The sequence below is a fragment of the Taudactylus pleione genome, unplaced genomic scaffold (assembly GCF_031769625.1).
Source record: "Taudactylus pleione unplaced genomic scaffold, aTauple2 ptg000054l, whole genome shotgun sequence".
In the NCBI taxonomy this organism is placed as follows: domain Eukaryota; kingdom Metazoa; phylum Chordata; class Amphibia; order Anura; family Myobatrachidae; genus Taudactylus; species Taudactylus pleione.
In genome coordinates, this window is record NW_028284456.1 from 6,989,189 (window position 1) to 7,014,168 (window position 24,980).

At 44.0% G+C, this 24,980-nt stretch overlaps 1 protein-coding gene across 2 annotated transcripts in view; it reads right to left on the reverse strand.

Annotated features, from left to right (window-relative positions):
- PDE1C (phosphodiesterase 1C) overlaps positions 1-24,980 on the reverse strand; it is a 648,265-nt gene that overhangs the window by 48,077 nt on the left and 575,208 nt on the right. The window contains exons 12-15 of one of the 2 annotated variants that reach the window (XM_088464282.1): positions 13,111-13,192; positions 12,117-12,237; positions 9,948-10,123; positions 4,648-4,950 (exon numbers count right to left, since the gene is read on the reverse strand). In XM_088464282.1, the coding sequence (XP_088320408.1) occupies positions 4,648-4,950; positions 9,948-10,123; positions 12,117-12,237; positions 13,111-13,192 (682 nt within the window). The remainder of the gene's footprint in view (positions 1-4,647; positions 4,951-9,947; positions 10,124-12,116; positions 12,238-13,110; positions 13,193-24,980) is intronic. The other variant, XM_088464275.1, reaches the window with a different exon arrangement.

Genomic DNA, 24,980 nt, shown 5'->3' on the forward strand with positions numbered 1-24,980 from the left:
AGCTGAGCTGAGAACTACGTCATTCACAGACATATCGCTGGTACACACTGGCCGACGGGCACCAGATATATTGGCCTATCAATTGATCGGCCAATATATCGGCCAGTGTGTACCCAGCTTATGTAAAAGCAATATTATCAGATCTTTTGGAGTCCACTTAATTTTTATCAATTGATATATATATAATATAGAGACACCTTTGTTTTATTGTGTTGGTTATTTGAATATTACAGAATATATTCTTGTAGGAGCATCATCATTGTATAAGGGGATTATAATTTATACATTTATTTTTATATTTAATTAATTTGCACTGAAAAGTACATTGGTTGGGATAAATATAGTGGTTGTTGTTGTTTAAAATCTGCAGTCAATTAATATACAGAAGCTATTTTAATTATGCTAGCTTTCATAACATCAATATTATAGATTATACGGTATATATGAAAGGACAAGGGAATCAGTATGTTTTACCGCCGGCCACATAGGTTCAAATCCCAACATCGGCAGCCCGACAAGGGTGAAAATCCAGTTTGTTAATTAAGGTAAGTATCGCTAACTTTTCTCCTCCCCTAACCCTAACCTTCCCTAAGGGGTGCCTAACCCTAACCTCCCCCCCAAGTGCCTAACCCCCATCTAAGTGCCTAAACCTAACCCTCCCTTCCCCGCAGCCTAACCCTAAGTCTCCCGGGGGGGTGCCTAACCAGAACCTCCACCCAGGGGGGCCTAACCCTAACCCATCCTTCCGCTAGCCTAACCCTAGCCCTCCCGGGGGGGCTGCCTAACCATAAGTCCCCCCCGGGAGCCCCTAACCTATGCCTCACCCCCCCCCCCCACGGCTGTCCACGCCCGGCACCTGGCTCACCTTCGATCGGGATGTCGGGTGTCTGGCTCCCGGCGTAGGTAAAATGACAGGCCTCGGGATTTCGATGCCTGTCATTAGACCCTTGCCGGGATTACAGTCGGGATGCTGACGGTCGGCATTCAGACTGTCGGCATTCCGACTGCATACCAGGACAAGAATAGTTGAAGAATTATTGGACTAGTGAGCTCTTATACTGTACATAGACAGACTAACAAAATATTGGACAGCAGAGCATTGCAAAGAAAACTGCAGCTCTTGTCTGGCTATATCTCTGAAGATGCAAAATAACAGCTGCCCAAGCTGACTAAGAGAGCAAAGTGGCTACAGAATTTTGCACAAATTAAATGTTGCTATGGAACAGGCCATCCCGCAGATGATATAATCTTAAAGTAATGATTTTCCTTCACAGTTCCACATTATGGCCACTCCACATTCTGGGTCTCATGTAGAGTTGAACGTGCATGTGTCCAAAACTACACATTAATTGCATGCAGCATAAGCTAAATGTGAATTAGCCAAATAAAATATACCTACAGTATTACCCGGGATTTAGCGTCTTACCCCTCACCTCTGACTCCGATTTGGAACCATCCTCTGTTTATTACGGGGTGTGACGTCATGATTGCGGCTATGTGGCATAATCGTGGTATTGATCGTTTCACACATATTAAAGGTCCGTTTGCACCATCATCGTTCTCAGATCTTCAGGATCAATACGGCCTGCCCTCCTCGTGTCATTTCCAGTACCTCCAGATCCTTAGCTTTATCCGATCTCAAATTAGGTCTCCTTCACTTCGTACCTCTACCCCGTTTGAAAGATTATGTCTTTATGCAGTTAACCGGAAGGGTAATATCTCTGTCATTTATCACTCAGTTTTACTTCCTGACCCCCCATCTCGAGAACCCCACGAATTAGCTTGGGAAAATTATTTATCTTTGTCTATGGAAGATGAGCAGTGGGAGGAGATCAGAATGCGTACTGCCAAAGCCTCTATTAATGTATCGGTTAGAGAGACTTGTTACAAAGTTTACTCTCGCTGGTACTTGGTTCCAACTAAGTTGCACTTTAGTGTCGTATATCAAATGAATCAGTCTGCTGGTGCTTCCTAGGCACATCACATTGCCACTTTGATGCATATCCGGTGAAACAAGATGCCCAATACTAGTAGAGTAGCAAGTGACCCGGTTCACTCACACCAGGCAAGTCGCGCTTGTCATATGGCATATTGAGGACACATCTGTACATCCTTGCAATATATTCAAATATCGCATTGCAAATATGTGCGCTATTGTCACATCCCATCCGCATCTGAAATGAGGCTTGTGATAAATATGTCCCGTAGCCACTTAAATGAGTTTACAAATCCCAGATGATAGTGATGATGGCTTTAAGATTGGGGGACTCATCCATGATTGGTAGCTAGCAAACACGTTATTGGCACAGATTGGTCATCCCTTTGTCGCCCAGGCACAGAATATGCTTCAGACAGTTATCTAGAGTTAGTTGTAAAATTATAACTTATTAAACTAGTGTTGCATGTGCAAGGTCAGGGTGTGTTACTGATGCATTAGGTTTTAGTATTTACAACAAAGCAAAAAGGGAAATGTGGTTGTTAATCATAAGGGTTAGGAGTTTGAAGCAAGGGCCTATCTCATTTGTATGGTCGTTTGATGTCATCTGGCCATAATACAGGAGCATAGGTAGCCCCCGCACATCTCAAACATAGTTTGCCTTTAGACATATGAGCAAAAATATGTCTGCTTTGCGTGCACTTTGCTGTTATTTACACCCACTTTTCAACTCATCAGCCGAACAGTGACATAGCAAATGCTATTTATGATAAATATCGGGGACATTATTAGCCTAATTCACTTGTTCAACTAGTTTGCATTTTGAAATAGAAAAAGGAAAATTACATGCCTGTTATTATAACATTGAAACACTTTGTTCCCCATCTTTAGGGAATTTGTACTAGTAGTATGTGCTAATTGAGCTCTGATCTTCTATGTAATAAATGATGAGCGGGTCAGGTTCTCAGAGAACTGACAACAACCAAATGTAGGGGTTCCGAATCAACCCAAGTCCGAGTTTGGAATCACTTTGCGGTACCGAGTCAAACTGAGTCCTTGATCAGATCTTCCTAGGGTTTGGAATTCGGATTTAAAAACCGAACTCGGGTTTTGGATTGCATGCTAACGGGTCAAAATTATGTCATTTTAGCTGTTTTATTATGTTCATTTATAAAAACCAAAACAGAAATACAGATCCAAAAGCAAAATAAAAACACGTGATGGTGGTTTTGCGAAACCAAAACCAAAACACGAAGATGAATACGAATCCATAACCAAAACCCAGGGGTCAGCGCACATCTCTAGTAATAATACCAGTGACGTAACTAGGAGGGGTCGAGCAGGGCATGTGCCCTGGGCGCAATGTATCCTGAAGCTGCAAGTTGCTGTTATACAAGAAACGTAAGTCTGTGAGTCCCGGGCCAGCATCTCCTCTCTGCTTTTGTTCACATCTTCTCCCTTTCACTCTTATTCACATTTTAAAATACAGTCATAGCTGGGAACTGAACCTGTCACTTCATGATTTGCAGTCAGACAGCTTACCAATGAGTCATCTACTGTTACAAGGGAAAGCTGTGAATTCTCACTATATCAAGCTACTTTACTTCTCCTTTATTTAAAATACAGTCATAGTTGGGAATCAAACATGTCACTTGATGCTTTGTATAAAGCTACTACACATTCTTATTAATCTAAAATAATCAGGGCCGGATTATAGGCAGGGCGACAGGGGCGGTCCTCCTGGGGCCCCCACACATAGGAGGCCCCCACACACTGTCCCCGGCCCCCGGCCACAAGTAGAGATGATCCTTTTTTTTCTTCTTTTAACGGAACCGCAGCCCGCAATGAAGCTCCACCGCTCCCTGCATTTGACCCCGCCCCCTTTTAAATGACCTGCTGTTTTCTGCTGCCGGCTCTGAAACCAGGTAAGCAGTAATGTATGTGTGTGTGTGTGTGTGTATGTATACATGTGTATATGTATAAATATGCATATATATATATATATATATATATATGTGTATGTGTATACTATATATATATATATATGTGTGTGTATATATATGTATACAAAACCAGCATATGGCAACATTCCTTGCAAGAAAGGACGAGCCTGGTTCATTATTTCTCGCATGGTATGCTGAGATATATATATATATATATATATATACACACCAGGCAGGTAGCCCTGTGAATGTGTGTGTCATATATACATCATACAACTTTTAGTTATAGGGCCCCCACATGTTTGTTGCCCTGGGGCCCCCAGGGACCTTAATCCGGCCCTCTAAATAGTCATAGTTAGAAATCGAACTTAGCACCTTATGCTTTGCAGTCAGTTACTTTACCAATTGTGCCACTTGCTACCACCGGGTAAGCCTGTGAATTCCAACCATATCAAGCTACTACACATTTTTGTTAATGTAAAATACAGTCAGGTAGCAACGCAAATTTTTGACGCGCGTGCACACAGTTGGGGGCAGGACGCCATTTTTCATTTTGTTCTCACAGTGTCATTTGTACAGAAGAAATCTGAAGAAGCAAATATTTTATTCTTCAGTAGTATCATCACTTGGATATAGCTGCAGGGTACAGCTACTGCTGTGTGAATACAAGTAATAACAATGGAGAGCTAGTACAAGCCCTACATTTTAGTGGAGAACAACATAGAAGTAAGTTACACATAAAGCATACAGTATAATACTATGCTGTACTATGTGACTCACCATTTTTAACCTGCTGCTTGCCATCACTTTCTCCAGTCTTTTCCTGCTTGCTCTGACTTTGTCCTGAGGAATCATCTCGTCTGTTTACATTTGGTAATCGAGTCCCATTAACATTTCCCTGACTAGATTCTGTGAGTTTTCCGTCGCTGGAATTTGTTTCTTTATTTGCTTCATGTTTTGATTGTACGGATTTTTCATTTTCATTTTTCTCTTCTCGCTCATCACTCTTTTTATCATCCTTCTCTTGGAGCACATCTTCTTCTGCGTCTCTCTTCGCTCTTTCCTCTGCATCTGTATAGGAGGAACAAAAGTTGGAATCATTTGTCTTTAAAATGGAATGGACGTGAAAGCAGTAGGACAAGTATAGTAAGTACGTGTTTCTGCAATTATGACATATGAGGACACATCCACAGATAGGCCTTATAAGGCCTGCTGTATTTCCCCTGTATACTGTCCTGGGCTGGAAAAATTACCCAACATTATGACAATGCTTATGATGGACGGAGTTCTTATTGATCCCACCTGCTTACATCATTATTATTACATGGAGTTGAAGGGCCAAATGTAATAGGGTGAGAGTATAGAAAATGTGAGAGCTCTTGTACTATTTAAACTTGGCCAACTCGCATGTTTTTCAGACTCAAAAAAACTCTCACGATTTAAACTCTCATCCAGATATTTTCCCATTTTGAAGATAAAACCCCACCAATGTCAGATTTTAGTGCTAAACCCTCACATTTTCTAAACTCTCACCCTATTACATTTGGCCCAAGGCCTCTATTTCCATTACATGCATGAACTACTGTATGGAAGAAGACTTGCATTTAGCGCTCCATGGCTATGAATGACTAAGTAATCCTTTTTTATGTTGGCTTACTAGGTGCAGTGCAACACTGCTAGACTAGCCTACAGTATATAGCGTGTGAGGACAGGGATCTCAAAATAATGTTTTTTGTTTTTTTTTAAATCATGGTACAGTATATAATCAAAAGTCACTTTTGTAAACAGCTGTACTACTGTATCTTTATACTATTACAGTATATACTACAGTATATCCTTATTGGTTTTAAGAAGATATATTTGTATAGCTTGCATATGAACTCATTATTTCCAAAATATATACAGATGCGCCCAATTACAAATTTTGCTGATCGCGCCACAAACGTGCGCACACATCACACCATGCCATTCCCCTGTGCCTGCATATGATACGGTACACTATGGCACGCACTGCGATCGCACCATGCGAATGCAGTGCACATATATCCGCTCATGGGTGCACATCTCGCGCAATGTGTGGCGTGATTTGGGGTTATTTACCCCTTTGCTGCTGAGGGGTTTCTCACCTTTTTTCACATTTGTGCTCATCACAGTCCAACATCAATATCACTGATTTATTTATGCGGTACCCACACAAATGATACCTTATTTATTTCAGAAAACTTTGTTGTTTTAGAAAATACTATTAGGGGTAAATTTACTAAAGTGAGAGTTTTTAGAAGTCGAGATGTTGCCCATAGCAAGCAATCAGATTCTAGCTATTATCTTCTAGACGGTGCTAGTTAAATGTTAAGTAGAATCTGATTGGTTGCTATGGGCAACATCTCCACTTCTAAAAACTCTCACTTTAGTAACTGCACCCCTTTACCCAATCTACACATCAAAAGTTTTTGTTTAGCCAAATAGCCAATAAAGTGGTTTGTTTTTATTGAAAAGTGAGAAAAAGCAAATATGATTATTTTTTTCCCCATCTTATAAACACCACAAAGAAATACTTTGTAGTTCTAGTTTTGGCAATAATCCATCGAAAATAGTAAAAAACAGGATTTTATGTATAGGTTTTGACAGAAAAAAAAATCTGCCCTTTATTTTTTGCTGTCTCGATTTAAACGCTTACAACAGTATATGTAAGAAGAATATAGTAGTCCAACAAGGCCTACCATTTTATAAAATAGACAACCTACGCATTAAATGAGGAACCAACTTTTTTATTTGACACAAGATGGCGAGATATGACTTTTAGAAATGATTCCCCCCACACATTCCCTTCTGTGGAAAATGTTCTGTTTTGTGTAATATTTCTGTTACTGTCTTGTGATCAGCAGACAATAACTACTAAGGGGGCACATCGTTTCATAGAGGAGACTGCCCTCTTTCAAGACAGAGTGCCCACATGTGTGCTCGGGCCAGCAAGGAGGAGATAGGGCACATTGTGGTGATCCCCAGACATTAGCTGCTAAAGGGGCCACATAATTTGAAAGAGGGGACTCCTCTCTTTCATATGTGGGTGACCCCACATTTACAGATGTAATTATGGGCATGATAGGGCACATAGTGCCCTCCTGCCCATATACGGCAAATGTTTGTTTACCATAGCATAGGGTAATATTGTCTGACGATCACAGGTGATCAACAAACAATAACTACTAGTGGGCCACATAATTTGAAATTGGGGACTTCCTGCTTTCAAATATGGATGCCCACTCCGTTGCAGATGTCATTATGGGGGGGGGGGTGACAGGCACGTAGTGCTCTCTCCCCATATATGGAGTAACATTGACCCTCTTCTTTCTAAAATGGGTGCCCCTTAATAATTTGTAGTCAGGTTAGGGGAGATCTTCGCCCATGCCTGGACTACATTATTTTTCTGTTGGAGCACGGGGTTAATGTCTAGTGTGATCACAAGGCATTAACTTTTATTTGGGCATACCATTTCAAAGAGGAGATTACCCTCTTTCAAATGAAGATACCTACATATTTCTTGGTGGTTGGGTTGAGGGTTTACAGGGACTATTTTTTTTTGCCCCTCCGCAGCAGTGGTTAAATGTCTTGATAAAATATATATATCTCAAACATGAGATTAGTTTGATATTTATAGGGTACCTGTGCTTACATTCTGTGCTGACTCTTAGTCATACTTGCTGACATTGGAGATTTCCTCCCTTGGAGAAGCCCGGGGAGGAGAAGCAGGTGGGAGGTGTTGGGGGCGGTGCTGGATTGGTTGCATCATTAAGCCCTGCCCCCTTGCGGCAATTTGCCACAAATGGCACATATTTAAAGAAGGGGTGGGGCCAAATTAACACAATTCTCATATCGTCATTAGGTCATGCCCGCTGCTCGCGGCCGCCTCGGTCCGCAAGAAAATTCTCCTTATTCTGCCCACTTCACTATATAGTGGGCAGAATGTGAGAGAAGTGCCTACCCTTCCGGTGGTCCAGGGGCTTACCTGAAAAATCGTGAGCCTCCCGCGACTTCCGGGAGGGTAAGCATGTATGCTCTTAGTCAAACCCATCTATGGCTGCTTTTCCACATAGAAGTGGTAGCCTGCTTTACTACCTTATGCTGAATATACATCCATCTTCATGTGGGAAGCCTGACCACCCATTTTGTGCTTTGTGCAAAAGATCCATCTTAAATAGGCAACCCATATCTGTCCACACCCCACAAAAGAGCATGGAAGCCTGCTTACATGCCCGCAACACTCAGCTCTGTGCGATCGCAATGCAGCCACCCAGTTGCTGATGTCTGTCCACATTTGGACTTTCGTCCACCTTATGCTCTATATGTCTAGGTGGGTTAATGCCCATTTTAATTTTATTTTTATATCTTAGTCATCAGTGTTTTTCCTTTATATCAGTGTTTCCCAAACTGTGCGCCGATGCACCCTGGGGTGCCTCAGGACACTTGCAAGGGTGCCTCAGGATGGTGGTCCAGCACCAAATCAAATTATATATGGTCAATGTAATGTAAATATGTGTATAAACAGAAGTGCAAACCTGTCCACCACCACATTACTGACCCTAAGGATAACAGATAAGGACAATTTACTTAACTTTACTAGTTTACTAAATTTTTTCTGAATTTCTCGATAAACTTTTGGCTTAGGGGTGCCATGAAAACAATGCTGATACTCTGGGGCGCCATGATTCAAAAAAGTTTGGGTACCACTGCCTTATATACTATATAAAGATGAGTGAAATTGCAGCACAATTTCAAACATGTTTCTTGGTGGAAGAGGCAGTTTTTAGAGGAAATAAACAAACTTCAAAGTATCACCGTGCGTCTCCATTCCGTACTGTGGGGCTGATGCAGACTCCGTTTTCGATGGATCATGTGTTTTTCGCACTGTGCATGTTCTGTAGCTGAGCAAAAGAAACTTTTAGCAACTACGGGCAAAATTGTCATCAGAAGGATACAGACGACTACACTTGTTAAAGGCCTGTAGTGCCAAAGGAGCCCTGCGCTACTTATGCTGTCTGGCACTTCACTGATATTTTACTCCTTCGTTTACCACTTGATGATCAATTGTAATATCAGTTTGTCTCAAATTCTGAAGCCATAGTGGCCATGTTATTTACATAGGGCTCGGTGCATTTTTGGTCTACTGAAAAATGGCTGCTGTTTGTACAACTCTGTCAGTTATAGGGCGGGATGTTCTTAAGGAAAAATACGGTTTCGGGGTTTTTACCGCATTTCCATGTGTACTAAGCCCCGCCCACCCTTTTTTCGGCACGAAGGGTAACGCCAGTAAAACCTGGCATTACCCCATAGAAGCCTATGGGCTTCTTACCGGACCCCGCACCCGACTCTTCGCCGCCGCCCCGCCACCGCCCAGCGCTGGCCCCCACTCACCTGCTGTCCATGTTCGCCGGCCCGTGCTCCTCCTGGGTCCTCTGTCTCCTCCTTCTTCTAATCTTCTTCTGGGTGCAGGGAGGAGAAGGAGGAGCCCGGGGCTTTCTGCACATGTGACCAGCAGGAAGCTCCTTGTGCTCGGAGGGGACGGGGTCCCACGGAGAACCCGTCACCAGGCGTCGGCTGCTTCGCAAACAGCAGCTCTTATTGCAAGAGCTGTACTTTGCGATACTAATCGCAAATGTTAGTATATATGCGAATAGTAAGGTAGTAAGGTTGCGGTAACTGGCGGAATGGTCACCGCAACCTTAGTACATCCCGCCCATAGAGAGAACTACGTATTTAAAGCCAAGCAAATACAAAGTAATTGGAGTAAACCGTTTGAAGTTATAATCGTCATCCACTGGTATTGGACTTCGCCTATCTTTATGTTTCACAATATTTGATGCATTAATACCTGTAGTTATAATGCAGTGGGTTCTTTTGTAAATGAAGCAAACATGTTATCATTTAATTCTTATAACATTTTTGCATGAAGTGTTTTAGTTTTTAAATACAACTTTTAATATATTCTAAATGATTCATCAATGTGTAAAGTATACATTGACATATACTGTAGTAAATAAAACACATTTATTCCCTTTAGTATCACTCGCCTTTGGATGCTTGCGCCTTCCACTTCTCTCTGTTCTGTAGCACAACGTCATACCAGGTGTTTTTAAAACACTTGAAGTCCACAGTGAGGATTGAGCAATTCAAGGAGGCACTTCCTTCTGATCCAGTGCTCTTCACACTCGATCTTTTAACTTCTGAGGGGGTTATGCTGTTCAAACTGAGAAAATGAACCAATGTAACAAGTTAGAGAACAGTGCAACTTGTATAGCTTAATGACACGATTTGCGCTGAATTGCATCATCGCAGCCCTGCCCCCACCACTTTACAATTCCTTTAAAATCAGGGTAGTATAGCAGGAGGTGAGGCCACATTGATGTAATCGCGCCACCACACCCCGGCACCGCCCACCTATGCCGATGTCACTGCCCCGCAGTTACGAGTCAGCCGGCATTGTCTGCCAGGAAGGGGCAGCCAGAAAGTCAGCAAGCATGAATTGATTTGATGAGTAGCCGAGTTTTATGAAAGTAATGAAGTTGCAGGAGATTTCTGTCTATCAGTTTTATAAAGTTGTAAGGGATTTCAATAAGTTTGCAGGTTCCTAATTTACTAAGTCAAGTGAAAATAGAACAGAGTTGACCACAGACAGTTAAACATGGAACAAGAAAAAACTCCCTGATGTACGTTATATGTTTTAGCTGAGCTGTGTTTTATATCTTTCTCATTTTCACAGCTATGCATTTATGTTGTTTTATTGATTTTCTTTATAGATAATAAATGTATTACTGAAATGTGAACTTTGCTGTATTCGGAATACGCCTAACAATATAGCAAACCTAGTGCTGGGTTACAGCTATGTATAAATAAAACTTATGACAAAATAGATTTGCTAACTTTCATGGGCTGTGCGCTCGCTTGGAGAAGTCGATTTAAGAAGGATCTATTGTACTAGTTCTTTTATTGACATCTCAGGATGGCGATAACAGAATATAATTGTAGAAAAAAGTTTATTCTCTGAATTAAGCATTTTTCTTTTTCAGATGTGCTATCTTTTTTTTTCTAATTGGCGGAACTGAAAGCCTAGATGTGGACTTTCCGTTCCTCTGTGATTGCACAAGACAGACCGCTGGCACACGCAAGCAAATATTAGCAGTGGCTAGCCCCCAGGGAAGCTGTACAATGACCCTTACAGTTATATAGGTATATCTGCATTTTGTTGTCACACCTTTTCATATTTTTCATAAATAGGTGGATAACTCACATTTCTTGAACGTCCGTTCTAGGGAATGGTTGGGGTATTAGTGACGGGGGTAGTTTCCCTTTAATGCTGCTTACCCCTGTTGCTTATTTAATAGATGATTACAGATATGGCAGATGTATGAAGCATCTGTCATGTTACAGGCTGTGTTTGAAAAATGACAGTTGGGAGCTGATTGGTTGGTCATTTATCACTCTGCACTTCCCAGAGCTTAATACATCTGCCCCATAGTGAGTTTATGTGAGTTGGAAAAACCCTGCACTGTCTATAGGGCACAGGGGGTCATTCAGACCCACTCGCGAGCGGCAGTACACTCGCAAGTGGGTCGAAGTTCCCCACTGCGCATGCGCACGACGGAGGGAGCTTCGTCGTGCGCATGCGCGAGACCCGGCAAGCGAAGGACTTTCCATCGCTCCAGGTCTCGCACCAAAGGGGGCGTGCTGTCGATGTTGATTGACAGCACGCCCCCTTTGGTGTGCGTGTCGGGGGCGTGCCTGCCAGACGGAGGCGTTCCTATGGGAACGCCTACCGTCTGAAGCCGGCCCCACTGACATCAATAGTGATGTCAGTGGGAGTGATTTTGGCTCTGATAGAGCCAAAATCACTCCTGGCCTTGCGGTTGAGAAACCCGACCACAGGGTTTCACTCGCAAGTCAGATGGTCGCGATGGTCAAGACCATCGCGACCATCTTGTTGGACGCTCGCATATGCTGTGGGTGGTGACCCACAGCTATACGAGCGTCCAGGAGGACGCTCCATTTTAATGGAGGTGGGCCCTGATTCAGAGCGAGCGCTCTGGTCAGAGCGTCCGGCTCTGAATCAGGGCCACTGTTTTGTTTGTCTCTATCTGAAGTAGCTATGTTACCTGTAATACACCAAGACAGATAGCGCAATCTTCTAGAGTGCTGTATTTGCAATAACATTTTCATCATAGTAGCAAGAAAATGAAACATACCTAGATCTCCTAAATCCTGTGAGCCCAGACCGTGAGGCCTCATCAACGAGTGGAATTACAATCTTCTCTGTCATGTCTGTCAACACGGTAAACGTAGGCTCCACAATGAAGTCAATAAAGCCTAAGCAATAAAATGTTAGCACACAATTGTTAGTGTTAATTCTAAATATTTATTAGCAAATATATATAAAAGAAATTTTACATTAGATTATTTTCTTTAAGGTGTGGTAATAGTGTGGTTCTTCAAACTAGATTATCCCTGTTATCTGAAGATCGGAGCCAGGTTGTGCTGTGTAGCTCACAATACACTAGAACACAGTCGTCAACTAGTTAATTGAGAGTGGGGTTGTTTAAAAATGGACAACCCTTTTAACCTGTGACTCACCCACAAAATAGTAAAACTTCAAAGTAGTGTGTATTGTTGATGTATTTGTGTATAGTCTCCACTAGATGGAGCCAATGTATAAAAAATGTCTAAAAGGAACACAAGCATCCTTTCTGGAAAGTAACTTCCATTGCATGACACCAAAGAAGTGGCTACAATACTGCACTACGGCACAGTGCTGCACTACGCACAACTGGTCCTCAACATCATGGGACGGCCTAACCTGAGACCATTACTTACAATGGAAGAGTCTGAACAGATCCAGTCATTTGCTAGGCTGAAAAATCAGATGACATGGGACCCCCTGGCCCCTGCAATAATTGGGTAAATAGGGAAGCAGTGATTGGACAATCAGATTTTCATGTAAATAACCTAGTATTAATTTTTGGCTCACACTCTGTGATTTTGGTGTGATTGGCTTAAAATGACCAAACTGTCAAACAAAATAACAGTTTATGCGGCCAGTGTGTTTTGATTTATAACTTGTGCACCAATGTCACTATACTAAACACACATATTTGATCACAATATAAGCAGGCATTATTCTCAGTATTCTAATGTACTTATCACAAGTTAAATAAACATAATAAAAAAACTACACATTCTCACCTATTTGGGATTGAGCAACCATTGTTGAATTGCGATCGCACAGTGGAGAAAATGGAAGACCGAGCTCTGCTTCTTTGTCACCCTGGAAAATAAAATATTATGTATTATTGAATGGATTGTATACAATTCTATACAAACCAACCACTCAAAAACTCACTTCTGTCATTTATAGTATTGCATATATTTAGAGTCTGGATCTGACTCCCATGCCATTTACAAATCAGCAAAGTACCTCAAAACGTAATAGAGCGGCTTTTTTGCTACTGCGCATGCGTCTAAGTTGCACTGCGATTGTGTCAGTACAGAGTCGCAGGTGCGATTTCTAATGCCTGCATGGAGATGATCCATCTTATGGTCATGTTATAGGGGTGTCAAGGGCATGTCAGTGAGAGTAGTTGCAAAGACAGGTGCTCAAAAGCTCACATACTTGGACAGAGGATCTGCATCTGCCATAGGGCTGGTGCAAGTTTCCATGGTGCGACCGAAAATTGGTATTAGCCTAAAGATTGCACAAATGTACAAGGGAAGGACTTTGTAGCACCATTTGCATATAATCACAGATGGGTGACCGCCAATAGACGCAGCTGCGGGTGCTTCTGCATCCACCTCTGAATTAGCCCCATAGTAGTCTGTCCTGAATGACAGAGATATCTCCTGTGTTAGGCTCAGGGGCGTCAAGACATTTACGGGCCAGGGTACTAAGGGGACGTGGCCAAATCCGCTAGTCGTGGCCGTGGCCAAATCCACTCCAAAAAATATCAATGTAATATACTATGGGTGCTTATTACCCACTTCACTCCCCCCCCCCCCCCAGGTGTCAAACTAGCATGGAAATGCAGTGTGCAGTCTAGCCTACAAAGAAAGTTATAGAGATGATGTTCTGACATTGCAGAATTCCCCACTAATTTGACACAATCACACATCCGTAGGTGTGCAGCACATCTTTGGGAACTTCAGGAGAGCCAGATGTAACTCCTTGTGAGCGACAGGAAAATACTGCTGTAAGTGGTGTGTTGAGTAGCATGGTATTTATTTGTAATGTAAATTTGACATTGTATTTGATGAATTTGTGATGCTTGTCTACCACTATCCATTTTATATACATTTAACTGAAAGGTTACAAATAAGAGGTGCACATAGACAAACTTTATGTTATACCTGCATGTACAATTCTATTGTCTCTTTAAATGCAAATGTAAATGTTTTATCAGCATTTATGCTTTTTTAAATGCTTTTTTTATTTCTCTTTATGATAGCATAGTATGGGTGCCACCGTGCCACAACATCTCACCGTGTACAGAGAGAGGGTGTTATGGATATGAGTCCCACAGCAGCTTGGGTGCTGGGACGGGCGCTCTGTTTTGTGCAGGGGAATGCCATAGGAAAGTCATTTTGACAGGGTCAATCAGCATCTTACCTAGGGTCCTATGAAGTTTTAATACATACGTACTAAGCTCTGGAAAGTGATAAACTACCAGCCACTCAGCTCCTAACTGTCATGTTACAGGCTGTGTTTGAAAAGTGACCGTTGGGAGCTGACTGGTTGGTAGTTATTCACTTTCCAATTTATCACTTTCCAGATCTTAGTACATCTGCCCCATAGTATTTCTCATAACATGTAATCCTCCACTGTATGGTACCTGAACATACAATATCAAGAATTTCAATTATGCATATGTACATACTGTACTGTATACAGTACATACTGTATATTAAGATGAGAACCAAGTGTTAAAAAGCCAGAAGAGCAGTCAGACAAAGTGGAGGGACAAAATAAAGTAGAACCAGAAACAAGACAGGCAGATAATGTAGCATACTGGCATAATTTAATTAACTCCTATCCTGGAGAAGCCCGGAGGGGAGATGTAGCTGACAGCTTTGGGGAGCAGAGCTTGGCTCTCCACGCCATTAGACCCTGATTCACATAATTTTAGCCCCGCCCCAACGTACAGACCCACAAATTCCTTGTATAATCTCCTCATCCGGTCCACTTCACTAGGAAGTGGGCAGGATGCGGGAGATCTGCCTACTCTTTCGGGGTAGCAGGGGACTACCTGAAAAATCGGGAGCCTTCAGCAACTTCTGGGACATCAAACAAGTATGTACTGTATGTCTGACATCAAAACCATTAGAAAAGAACCTGGGATTTGAACACTATGAATCTTTTCATAGTAAATTGCATAAAATCGATGTGCTCAAAAAAGCAATCTGCAAGCATACTGTATATGCGCCTATGCAGATGTGTGTGATTCTTGCACATAAACCCAGCTGCGCAATGAGAGGAGGGAAGAGGCATTCTAACACAGATCGAGTACTGTCTGTTGTATGCCTAATGTAAACCTGCTGCCTATAATTATATACTACTAACTACTTGCCATAGGTGCAATTTTGCATATGCAAGTAACTATTAGTGGAGGCAATTTAGAGTACAAACACAGCCACAGTGATCGCAAAATACGCGCTGTAGCACATTTTTATGCGCTACAGGCAGTTGCGGACCGAATTTTAAAAACTGCAGGACGCGCTGTGTTTGGCTGTGCTGTGTGCAGCAGCCAATCACCGCCAGTGGCGTATCCTCAACCAATAGCCCCCAGAGTCTCCTCAAACAGTCCCTGCCACGCGGCGTCTCCTATCCCAATCTCTGGCTATAACAGGTAACTCTGAGCTGTCAGTCAGACACCGGCTGGCCCACCATACCCCATCCTGCCAAGCCTCATCCACTGCTCGGGAGTAGCAGTGAGGCAGCATCTCCTCTATGCATTCCCCCTGTTCCCAGGTTGGACTCAGGACCTGATTCAGTGAGGATCACTGATGCAATAGCGGCAGTCAGCGCGTACGCAGTTCTGCTGCGAAATTTATGCAAATGACAGCAATCGCAATGCCGCTGCGGCACAACCTAAAGACGCCCACTTCCCTTTCACTCACATCCATAATACCTTGCAAGTCTGCGAACACATCGGCACCATGGAGTACCACTGGAGCCTCATGCACAATTAAGGCAGGTCAGACCTTACCCAGAAATTGTTAAACTTCCTGTAAGCATCTAGAGCTCATGCTGCGTATGCCGACGCTTTGGCTAATTTATGCACGCCCCTGTAACGGCATTGAAACGCACTGGCACGGCTGCGTTTCTCCGACCAACCACCTGTCACCACCCACAAATGGCACTTCCTATCAATCACTCTGCGATGGGTCTGAGTAGTCACTGCGATCGCAGTCCTGACCGCAGTGGCTGGTTCGCGCACACACTGCGATACATACGCATGCGCAGAAGACAACAGTCGACCGGGTGCATGCGTTTTTGCACTTGCGATCCTTACTGAATCAGGTCCTCAGAGTGACGTCTGCATGGGGTCACTCATTGTTGAAGAGCCGGGAGCGGAGCACAGCACAGTAACTACAGGGAGCCCAGCTCATACACACCTATAGCAGCATTACAGAGTGATGGCTCAGCAGGTATGTGTCCTGCCAGTCTAAAGGTGCGTATCCACTTGCCGATAGAGAAACGACAGTATGATTACACATTGTAATCGTACAGTCGTTCCTCATCCTGTTTAGTGCCTACACTGAACGATATGTGGTTCACTGCGGACACCCTCCCTAATCCCCGAACATGGTCAATCTGTCGTTATCGGCAGATTGACCTGCATGTTCAGGCGATGATTGATGTCGAAAACGACCAGCGGGAGCACGCATAGCTGGTCATTTTCGATATTAAACTACACGATTACTAAACGATTAAGGAGCGATTTAACGATTACGATGTCAATCACTCACTTTAATCATCAAGTGGGTACGCACCTTTACTTTGTTCTGATTAAACACATCATCAGCCTGGTGTGGAGGAATCTGCAGGAAGAATGACTTATGGGCCTGATTCAGAGCCGCTCGTAAGCGGCCGCTCGTTCGCTCCGAGCGATGTTTGCCCAACTGCACATGCGTACGGATCGTTATACGCATGCACGAACCAGTCAGTGCGGTCGAAATTCATGTGCTCGCAAAATAGCGAATGTGTCTTTAGCATGCGGCTTGATAGTACAGTGCTAGAATATGTTGGTGTTTAAAATCATAATACCTCATCAAACGCCACATAAGTAAAGTTATATAATTTGTCAGAAGTGTGAAAACAAAAAGTAAAATGTAACAACATAGTATAATCAGTGATTGCAAAACACGCCCTATACTACCCGCAATACTGCCCTAACTGCTATCTACTCTTACCCCCTCCTTGCCCACCAGTACTGTGCAAGCTGCTTTCTACACTTGCCCCCTCCCTACCCCCAGCACTGTCTGCCCCTAGCCCCCTCCTTGCCCCCTAGCACTGTCACAACTGCTGTCTGCATTTACCCCTCTCTACCCATGGCATTGCCTGCCCTTACTCCCCTCTACCTCCAGCTCTACCCCAACTTTTCCCTGGCTATACCTTCAGCTATACCCCAACTGATTTTTGCCCTTAACCCCTTCTACCCCAACTGCAACCTGCTCCCAGCACTGTCCCAACTGTTGCATGCCCTCACCCCCATAATATGTGATGGGACCCAGAAACTGTGAAGTAGGACCCCCATTTTTTAAAGTAAGGGATCCCCGGGACCCACAATTTTTTTCGCTCAGTGCGATCACTGTGCCAACTGCATGAGCCCCTGTGTTTTTTTTAATTTGAGCAGATCATGAGACATTTGTTGTCAGTTTTCCAGTATTGGGCATACTTGCCGACAATCAGTTCCCTCCTTCCGGGAGGGAGCTGATTGTCAGCTAACAGCAGGGGGCGTGCCTGGCAATGATGTAACTTTTGGGGGCGGAGCCAGGGGTGGAGCTGCGTGATCGCGTCATCGTAGCCCCGCCCCCTCTTCACAATGCCATTATTTTTGGCATTGTGAACCAGGGGGCGGGGCAACGATGACGCGATTCAACGCGAATCGCGTCACCGCCCCCCCCCGCTGCGGGGGCTTTTTCGTTTATTCTTGGGGGTGATCAGGAGGGTTGCCGGCTGCCGGGAGGCTTGCCTGCCTTTCCGGGGGGCCGGGAGCGGCACCCGAAAATCGGGAGGCTCCCGGCCAAATCGGGAGGGTAGGCAAGCCTGGTATTGGGTCACCAGGACAAGACAGCAAATATGCCAGAAAAGGTATCTGACACAGGAGACATGCACATATATAAACTTAGACATAAAGGGCCTGATTCACAGATGGACCCAATGCCGATATTTACGCAGACTGAGAGATTGTTTACCATTGCGCATGTGTGTAAGCCACACTGCGCGCAAACAGTGCTTGAATTGCGATTATGCTTATACAGAGGATTCACTTGCAAAGTAAGCGACAGGTTATCAGTGTTTGGAGGAAGTAACAGATGGGTGGTTAGAAAAACGCAGGCGTGTTGGACGGTTCACATGCCGTTTACAATGCCTACATAAATTAGCCACTGCGTCCTTGCTGGAGGCATGTTAGACTAACTCAGAAGGCTAGTAGCAGCCTGATCTGCATTTGCTGTTTCTGATTTTGTGTGTGAGTGGCGGATGTGAGATGCTTTCAGTGGGGGCATCTCTAAGCACTGGGCGGTGAGTGAGGCATTAGTATATTTTCGCAGTTGCAATCACTGAGAGATGCCAGTTGCGATTGCATTACCTTACATCTCCTGAATCAGGTCCAGAGATGACCAGCTTGAGTTTTATGTAGGCAAAGGAGTGCCTTTATAGAAGAAAGGGAATGACAATATGCCGACACCTCCCAACCATCCTGATTTGTCAGGACAGTTCCGATTTGATGGGACTGTTCCACTGTCCCACAATTGGCACGTCTGTCCCAATTTGAGGGAGGTATTTTCTTTGCTGCATGTAGGGGAGGCTCTGCCCCCAAAATGCCACAGCCAATTATGCTGCGGCTTGGGGGACTGGGAGCGAGATCACGGGACCCGTTCTGCACAGGCACAGAATGGCTCCTGCGCATGCGCAGACCCTAAACCACCCTAAACCAGAGCTTGTGGGCTGCGTCCATGCACCAAAGACGCTGGAGAAGAGCACATTTCGGAGGTCAGACCTCCTGAAGGAACTGTGGCGAGTCCTCGCGCCCGCTGGCTCCATACACTGATACGGAGACAGTGCAGAGTGCTACTGATCTTCTTTCCACAGTAATAAAATAGTGTTTTTCTGTGAATAATTGCAGTGTATTGTTCCAAGCATGGATCCTTTCTGCACTATTCTAAGCACTGAATACATCACTGTCATTTGGAACATTGCTTGTAAAAAAATGTTTTAGTCTGGCTGTAGAGTGGGAATACTATATAAATAAATGATGCCCTTAGTATAAACAAAACCATCAAAACAAATCTGCAATTTAAATTAAAACAATACCTTCATCTAAAGTATTTCATTTAAATCTTGAATATACAACCTTTATAGAGTATTCATCTGGTAATCTGTTGACTTCTTGTATTTTACATTATATTATGTTATCTTTATTTACCTTCTGTAATGATTGACTGTATACATATTACTATTCACTATATAACGTCAGCATGCACTGCCTGTACCAATGTAGTGTACCCTTCTTAGAGAGCACCCAAGGGACTAAGTAAAATATGTGCATGTCAACTGAATGTTCAGACAGCAACTAAGCATAAATCCTTCTTCTTTTCTACAGCAAATGTAAGTGGAAAGTAATATCCTTACTGAGGAACTTTCTGTGCTTTCAGCTTTTACTTATCACAGGGGATGCCAGGCCATTGTATAGTCTATCCAACAGAATACAGTATGAGTTTAATGCAGGATGTAATACCCAAAGGTACCCAGTAACACAGTTTGCCAGTACAGAGCAAAGGTAACTGATGAGGCAAACAGGGAAAAGTTGGCCTTATATAGCAAATGCAATTTTTTTTATACAAGTAGATGGTGGGTCTGGTCAGCAAACGATGTAGAGTACTGGAATACAAGCAAAATGTTTGCCCAGGCAACAATCAAGGCCACAGTGCATGGGTCACAAAGAAGAGTGTTGGGTCAGGCAGCAGACAATGAACTGGTAAGATCACAAAATGAAATCAGAATACAGGCTGAGCAGGAACACTGGAACGTTAAGGTGTAAACACTTCAACTGGTTCGGTACTAGTGCTAAGGACTGCTATTTAAAGTAGCTGGTACCAATGAGATTCCAGCCCGGGACAGCCCCCAGATTACATATAAATCATGTGACAGCAAGAATAAAAACAAAATATTGCAGATAAACAGAAAGCATAACAAAACACAGTTACCTGCTGTTCCTAATAACAGCACTGCATCTGGATATATCGTGCAAGTTCCCTCTCTATGCCGACTAATATAAAACCCAACCCTACACCTATGGTGGTGACATTAGGCTCTGCCCCTGATTCAGCAAGGAACAAAGAGATGCAGACGCACACACCCGGCCGCTGCGAGAATATGCTAATCAATGCATAAGCAGACGCCCAGCACTACATACCGGTAATACCACTTTACTTGCATCCTCTAAACCTGGCAAGACAGCGGAAACATCAGTAACCTCGAGAACCATCGGACCCATACGCACAATAGTGGTTGACCTGACCCTCCCGCAGACATAGCAAGACTTCCTGTGTGCTACTAGATCTCAGGCTGCGTCCGCCGCCAGGGCTTAATTATGCACGGCCCTGAAACGCCATCAGGCGATGGGGGGTGGTCAGGCGAACGCAGGTGTTATAACGCGTGTAATAAGGGCATGCATAATTAAGGCAGTGTGGCGGCATAATCAGCCATACTGTAAACTGTACACAGCATATTTGCCGACTTAGCATTCATCTCTTCCGGGAGCAGCCCGGTCATCTCTGCTTCCGGGGGCGGGGCCAGGTTTCAGCTGTCATTGCTGGAAAGTCCACGATTTGTGGGTCCGTGAGGAGGGGGCTGGGCTAAATGATGCAATTCACATTGTTTAGCTCTGCCCTCTGCATACGGACCCTCAAATTTGTCCTAAAATCTCCCCATCCTGCCCACTTCACTAGGAAGTGGGCAAGATGCGGGAGATATGCCTACTCTTTCTGGGGTGCGGGGGGTTACCCGAACTATTGGGGGCCTCCCACGACTCCCGGGAGATTAGGCAAGTATGGTACACAAGAAGCGGCCAACATCCTGCGGCAGGTCAGGTCAACCACTATTATGCTAATAGGTCCGATGTTTCTTGATGTTACCGATGTTTACGATATCTTAATATGGGGCTGGGCGTCTGCATCTTGTGCTGCGGTCTCCGTTGTATGCATTGATCAGCATATTCTTGCAGCGGACGGGTGCGTGCGTCTGAAAACGTGCGTTCCTTGCTGAATCAGGCCCTCTGTCAGTCCTATGATCTTAAATCTCAATTTACCATTCACCCCCAGGGTTGTGTTTACTGTATGCTGCTGGGAGCATCTACAATATTTGCCACGCCTAACACCTAAAACAGCTTAAAAATGGTTAAACCTGTTCTCCTTACTTAATTTTGGCTCAAATTATCTCTTTGTTGTATCTGAAGTTCGAGAAGTTATCACAATTTAACTTTAAGTCCGATTTGACAAATCAGTTTGAAAACCACTCTGAAACAAATGTGCCCATCACTTGTGGTGGCATAATAGAAATAACTGGTTTCCTCTAACAATACTTGCTTATGATAATTATTTTTCTTATCATATACTGTAGTATTAACAATGGGTAGATGTGCTTAGTACATAGTACTGTACCTAGAGATATGTAAGCACATACCATTGCTCCATAGTAGAACTTTATCGGTTGTGTGTCCCAGGAATGGGAGAGTAATCTTTTTATGAGATTTTTTTTTTTGTATTGTCACAGCTGTCATTTCATATATAAATTATTATTACCAAGCAGTCACCCATCTCTGAAACTACACAACCCACAATGCCATGATACACTTTTACTTGCGATCGCTTGGTTCTGGAGCATGCACATAGACATACATACAACTCTGTATCAGCTCCATAGGGAAGGTACATTCCCTCTGAGCCAGATGATTGGGATTTACTCTGTATATTGAATACTGTAGTCTTAGTAGAGTATGGCCCTCATTCAGAGCCACTCGCTAGCGGCAGTACGCTCGTTCCGAGCGATGTTCGCACATCTGCGCATGCGTACGGATCGTTATACGCATGCGCGAACCAGTCAGTGCGGCCGAAATTCATGTGCTCGCATTATAGTGAATGCCTGCTATTTTGAGTGACAGAATGAGGCGTATGTGGGTGGTAACAGGGGAAGGTGCTTGAAAACGGGGAGTGGAGATCCGAACGCAGGCGTGCTTAAAGGTCAAAACGGGCGTTTTATGGGTGTGCATAATTAATACAGCAGCGTCATTGACCACGTCACTGGGTTATTTTATAGCCAGAACTGCTCGCAAGATTGTGGTAGCAAAAACCAACCACAAGAATAGCGAGCAGTTCATACGCTGGTCGATGTACTCGATTAATCTAATAAATAGCGGACATGACGTATGGTGCGAGCGGCCAGGGGGCGTTTTTAACAAATAAACGAGCGTATGTTTTGCTCGCTCGTTCAGACTTAGAGGTGTGAACAGACTGCAATTTGCGAACGGTTCATTTGAATAGCCACCCCTTGTTTTTGAACGAACGACCGCAAATAGCGAACGGCTCTGAATCAGGCCCTATGTCTTTTCTATTTGTGGACATTTTGTGCTGTTCTGCACTTTTTCTTTCTGGCATCTCCGCACATAGGGCCTGATTCAGAGCCACTCGTAAGTGGCAGCTCGTTCGCTCCGAGCGATGTTTGCCCAACTGCGCATGCGTAGGGATCGTAATACGCATGCGCGAACCAGTCAGTGCGGCCGAAATTCATGTTTTCGCAAAATAGCGAATGCCTGCTATTTTGAGTGACAGAATGAGGCGTATGTGGGTGGTAACAGGGGAAGGTGCTTGAAAACGGGGAGTGGAAATCCGATCGCAGGCGTGCTTAAAGGTCAAAACGGGCGTTTTAAGGGAGTGCATAATTAATCCAGCAGCGTCATTGACCACGTCACTTGGTTTTTTTTAACTCAGAACTGCTCACAAAATAGTGGTTGAAAAAAACAGCCCCAAGAATAGCGAGCAGTTCATACGCTGGTCGATGTACTCGATTAATCTAATAAATAGCGGACATGACGTATGGTGCGAGCGGCCAGGGGGCGTATTTTTCAAATTTACGTTCGCATGTTTTGCTCGCTCGTTCAGACTTAGAGGCGTGAACAGTCCGCAAAGTGCGAACGGTTCATTTGAATAGCCACCCCTTTTTAGAAAACGAACGACCGCAAATAGCGAACGGCTCTGAATGAGGGCCATAAACAGCAGATGGCTCTCTTACCCTTTACTCTGGGGTAAAATAAGGAGCAGCACAATGCAGGAATCAAAATAATTCCAGGAGAAAACATCTAAATGTCCCTCTGCTGGCAATTAGATGCTTGCTTTTATAAAGGAATAAGTAACTGTAGAATGACAGGATTAAAAATAATAATAAAATAATAATAATACACACAGACATCATTATACAAAAAGGTGAGCCTTGCTGTCTCCCAACGAGCAAGTGAGCAGACCAACCTGTCAAAGCCCTCCAATCTCAACTACCTTACAGGCGAGACATCCTAAGGTCTTGCTTCAAGCAAGAACATACACTTTTTCTTTTTTCCGGAAGGAGGCAGCCAGGACGGCACTGTGGGGGGTGGGGCTCGGCGTAGGGGGGCATGTCTGGGTGCATGATGATGAAATTGCATCATTGTAGCCCCGTCGCCCACTATGCAATGCAAGATCACCGGCAGAGCCACGATGACGCGATTCAACTAAGTGACTTGTCCACTTTTCCGGGAGCCTCCCGGCCATTCCAGGAGGATAGACAAGTATGCTCAAGTATATATCAGGCACTGACAGGAAGCAATGTGATCAAGTATTGTCCTGCAAACTAAACCATTCTGGTTTTACATAGTCGCTCTCCTCGTAACACATATTGGACCTTATTTAGAGTTAGGGCAAATCCAGTTAAAGGGTGCAATTTTTAACCAGAAGAAATCATACTGCAATACACCACAAAATCCTTTCCTTGTCATACAGCTGGGGGACACTGCTAGCTGACTCTAGGTTAAGTGGGTTGGACTAAAGAATTAAGCACTAGAAGACTAGTCTGATTGGCTCCACCCCTCTACATACTCTTCCTGATTCCCTGAAGCCTCAATTATTTTCTAACAAAGCCGCTTGTAGGAAGCAAAGTTGCACCACAATAAAAAAAACATAAACCAAATCAATAACAGCAAAAGACTAGAAAGTGACGGATCGCAGTGTACCCCAGATGGATGACAAGGAAAGGATTTTACGGTGAGTACATAAAAAATCAAATTTCCTTATCATCCGATCTGGGTGACACTGCTAGCTGACGCTGGGATTTCCCAAAGTAAGCCTAACAGGGGGGAACCTCGACCGGCAAGGCCGCACACAATACACGGTGGCCAAAACCAACCTCGGCATAACCAAGAGTATGAAAATGATAAAACCTGGTGAACGTATGCACAAAAGACCAGGTTGCTGCCTTGCACAACAGTTCTATCGAAGCACCATAACGAACCCGCCTAATAAGCCTTGACCACCCATGTTGAATGGGCCTTGAGTGAAGTTGGACTGGCACATCTGAGGACAGATATGCCTGACAAATAGCTGCTAGCACCCATCTGGCAATAGAATGCTTGGGGGCTGACCAACCACGTTTTGGAGCATCCACCTGCACTAAAAGAGAATCATTACGGTGGAAGACTGAGGTACACTGAATATAAATCCGTAAAGCCCTCATCACATCTAAGCAATGGAGCAAGGAATCAGGAAACGAAGAAGATGGACCCAGAAAAGAATAAAGAACAATGGCCCTGATT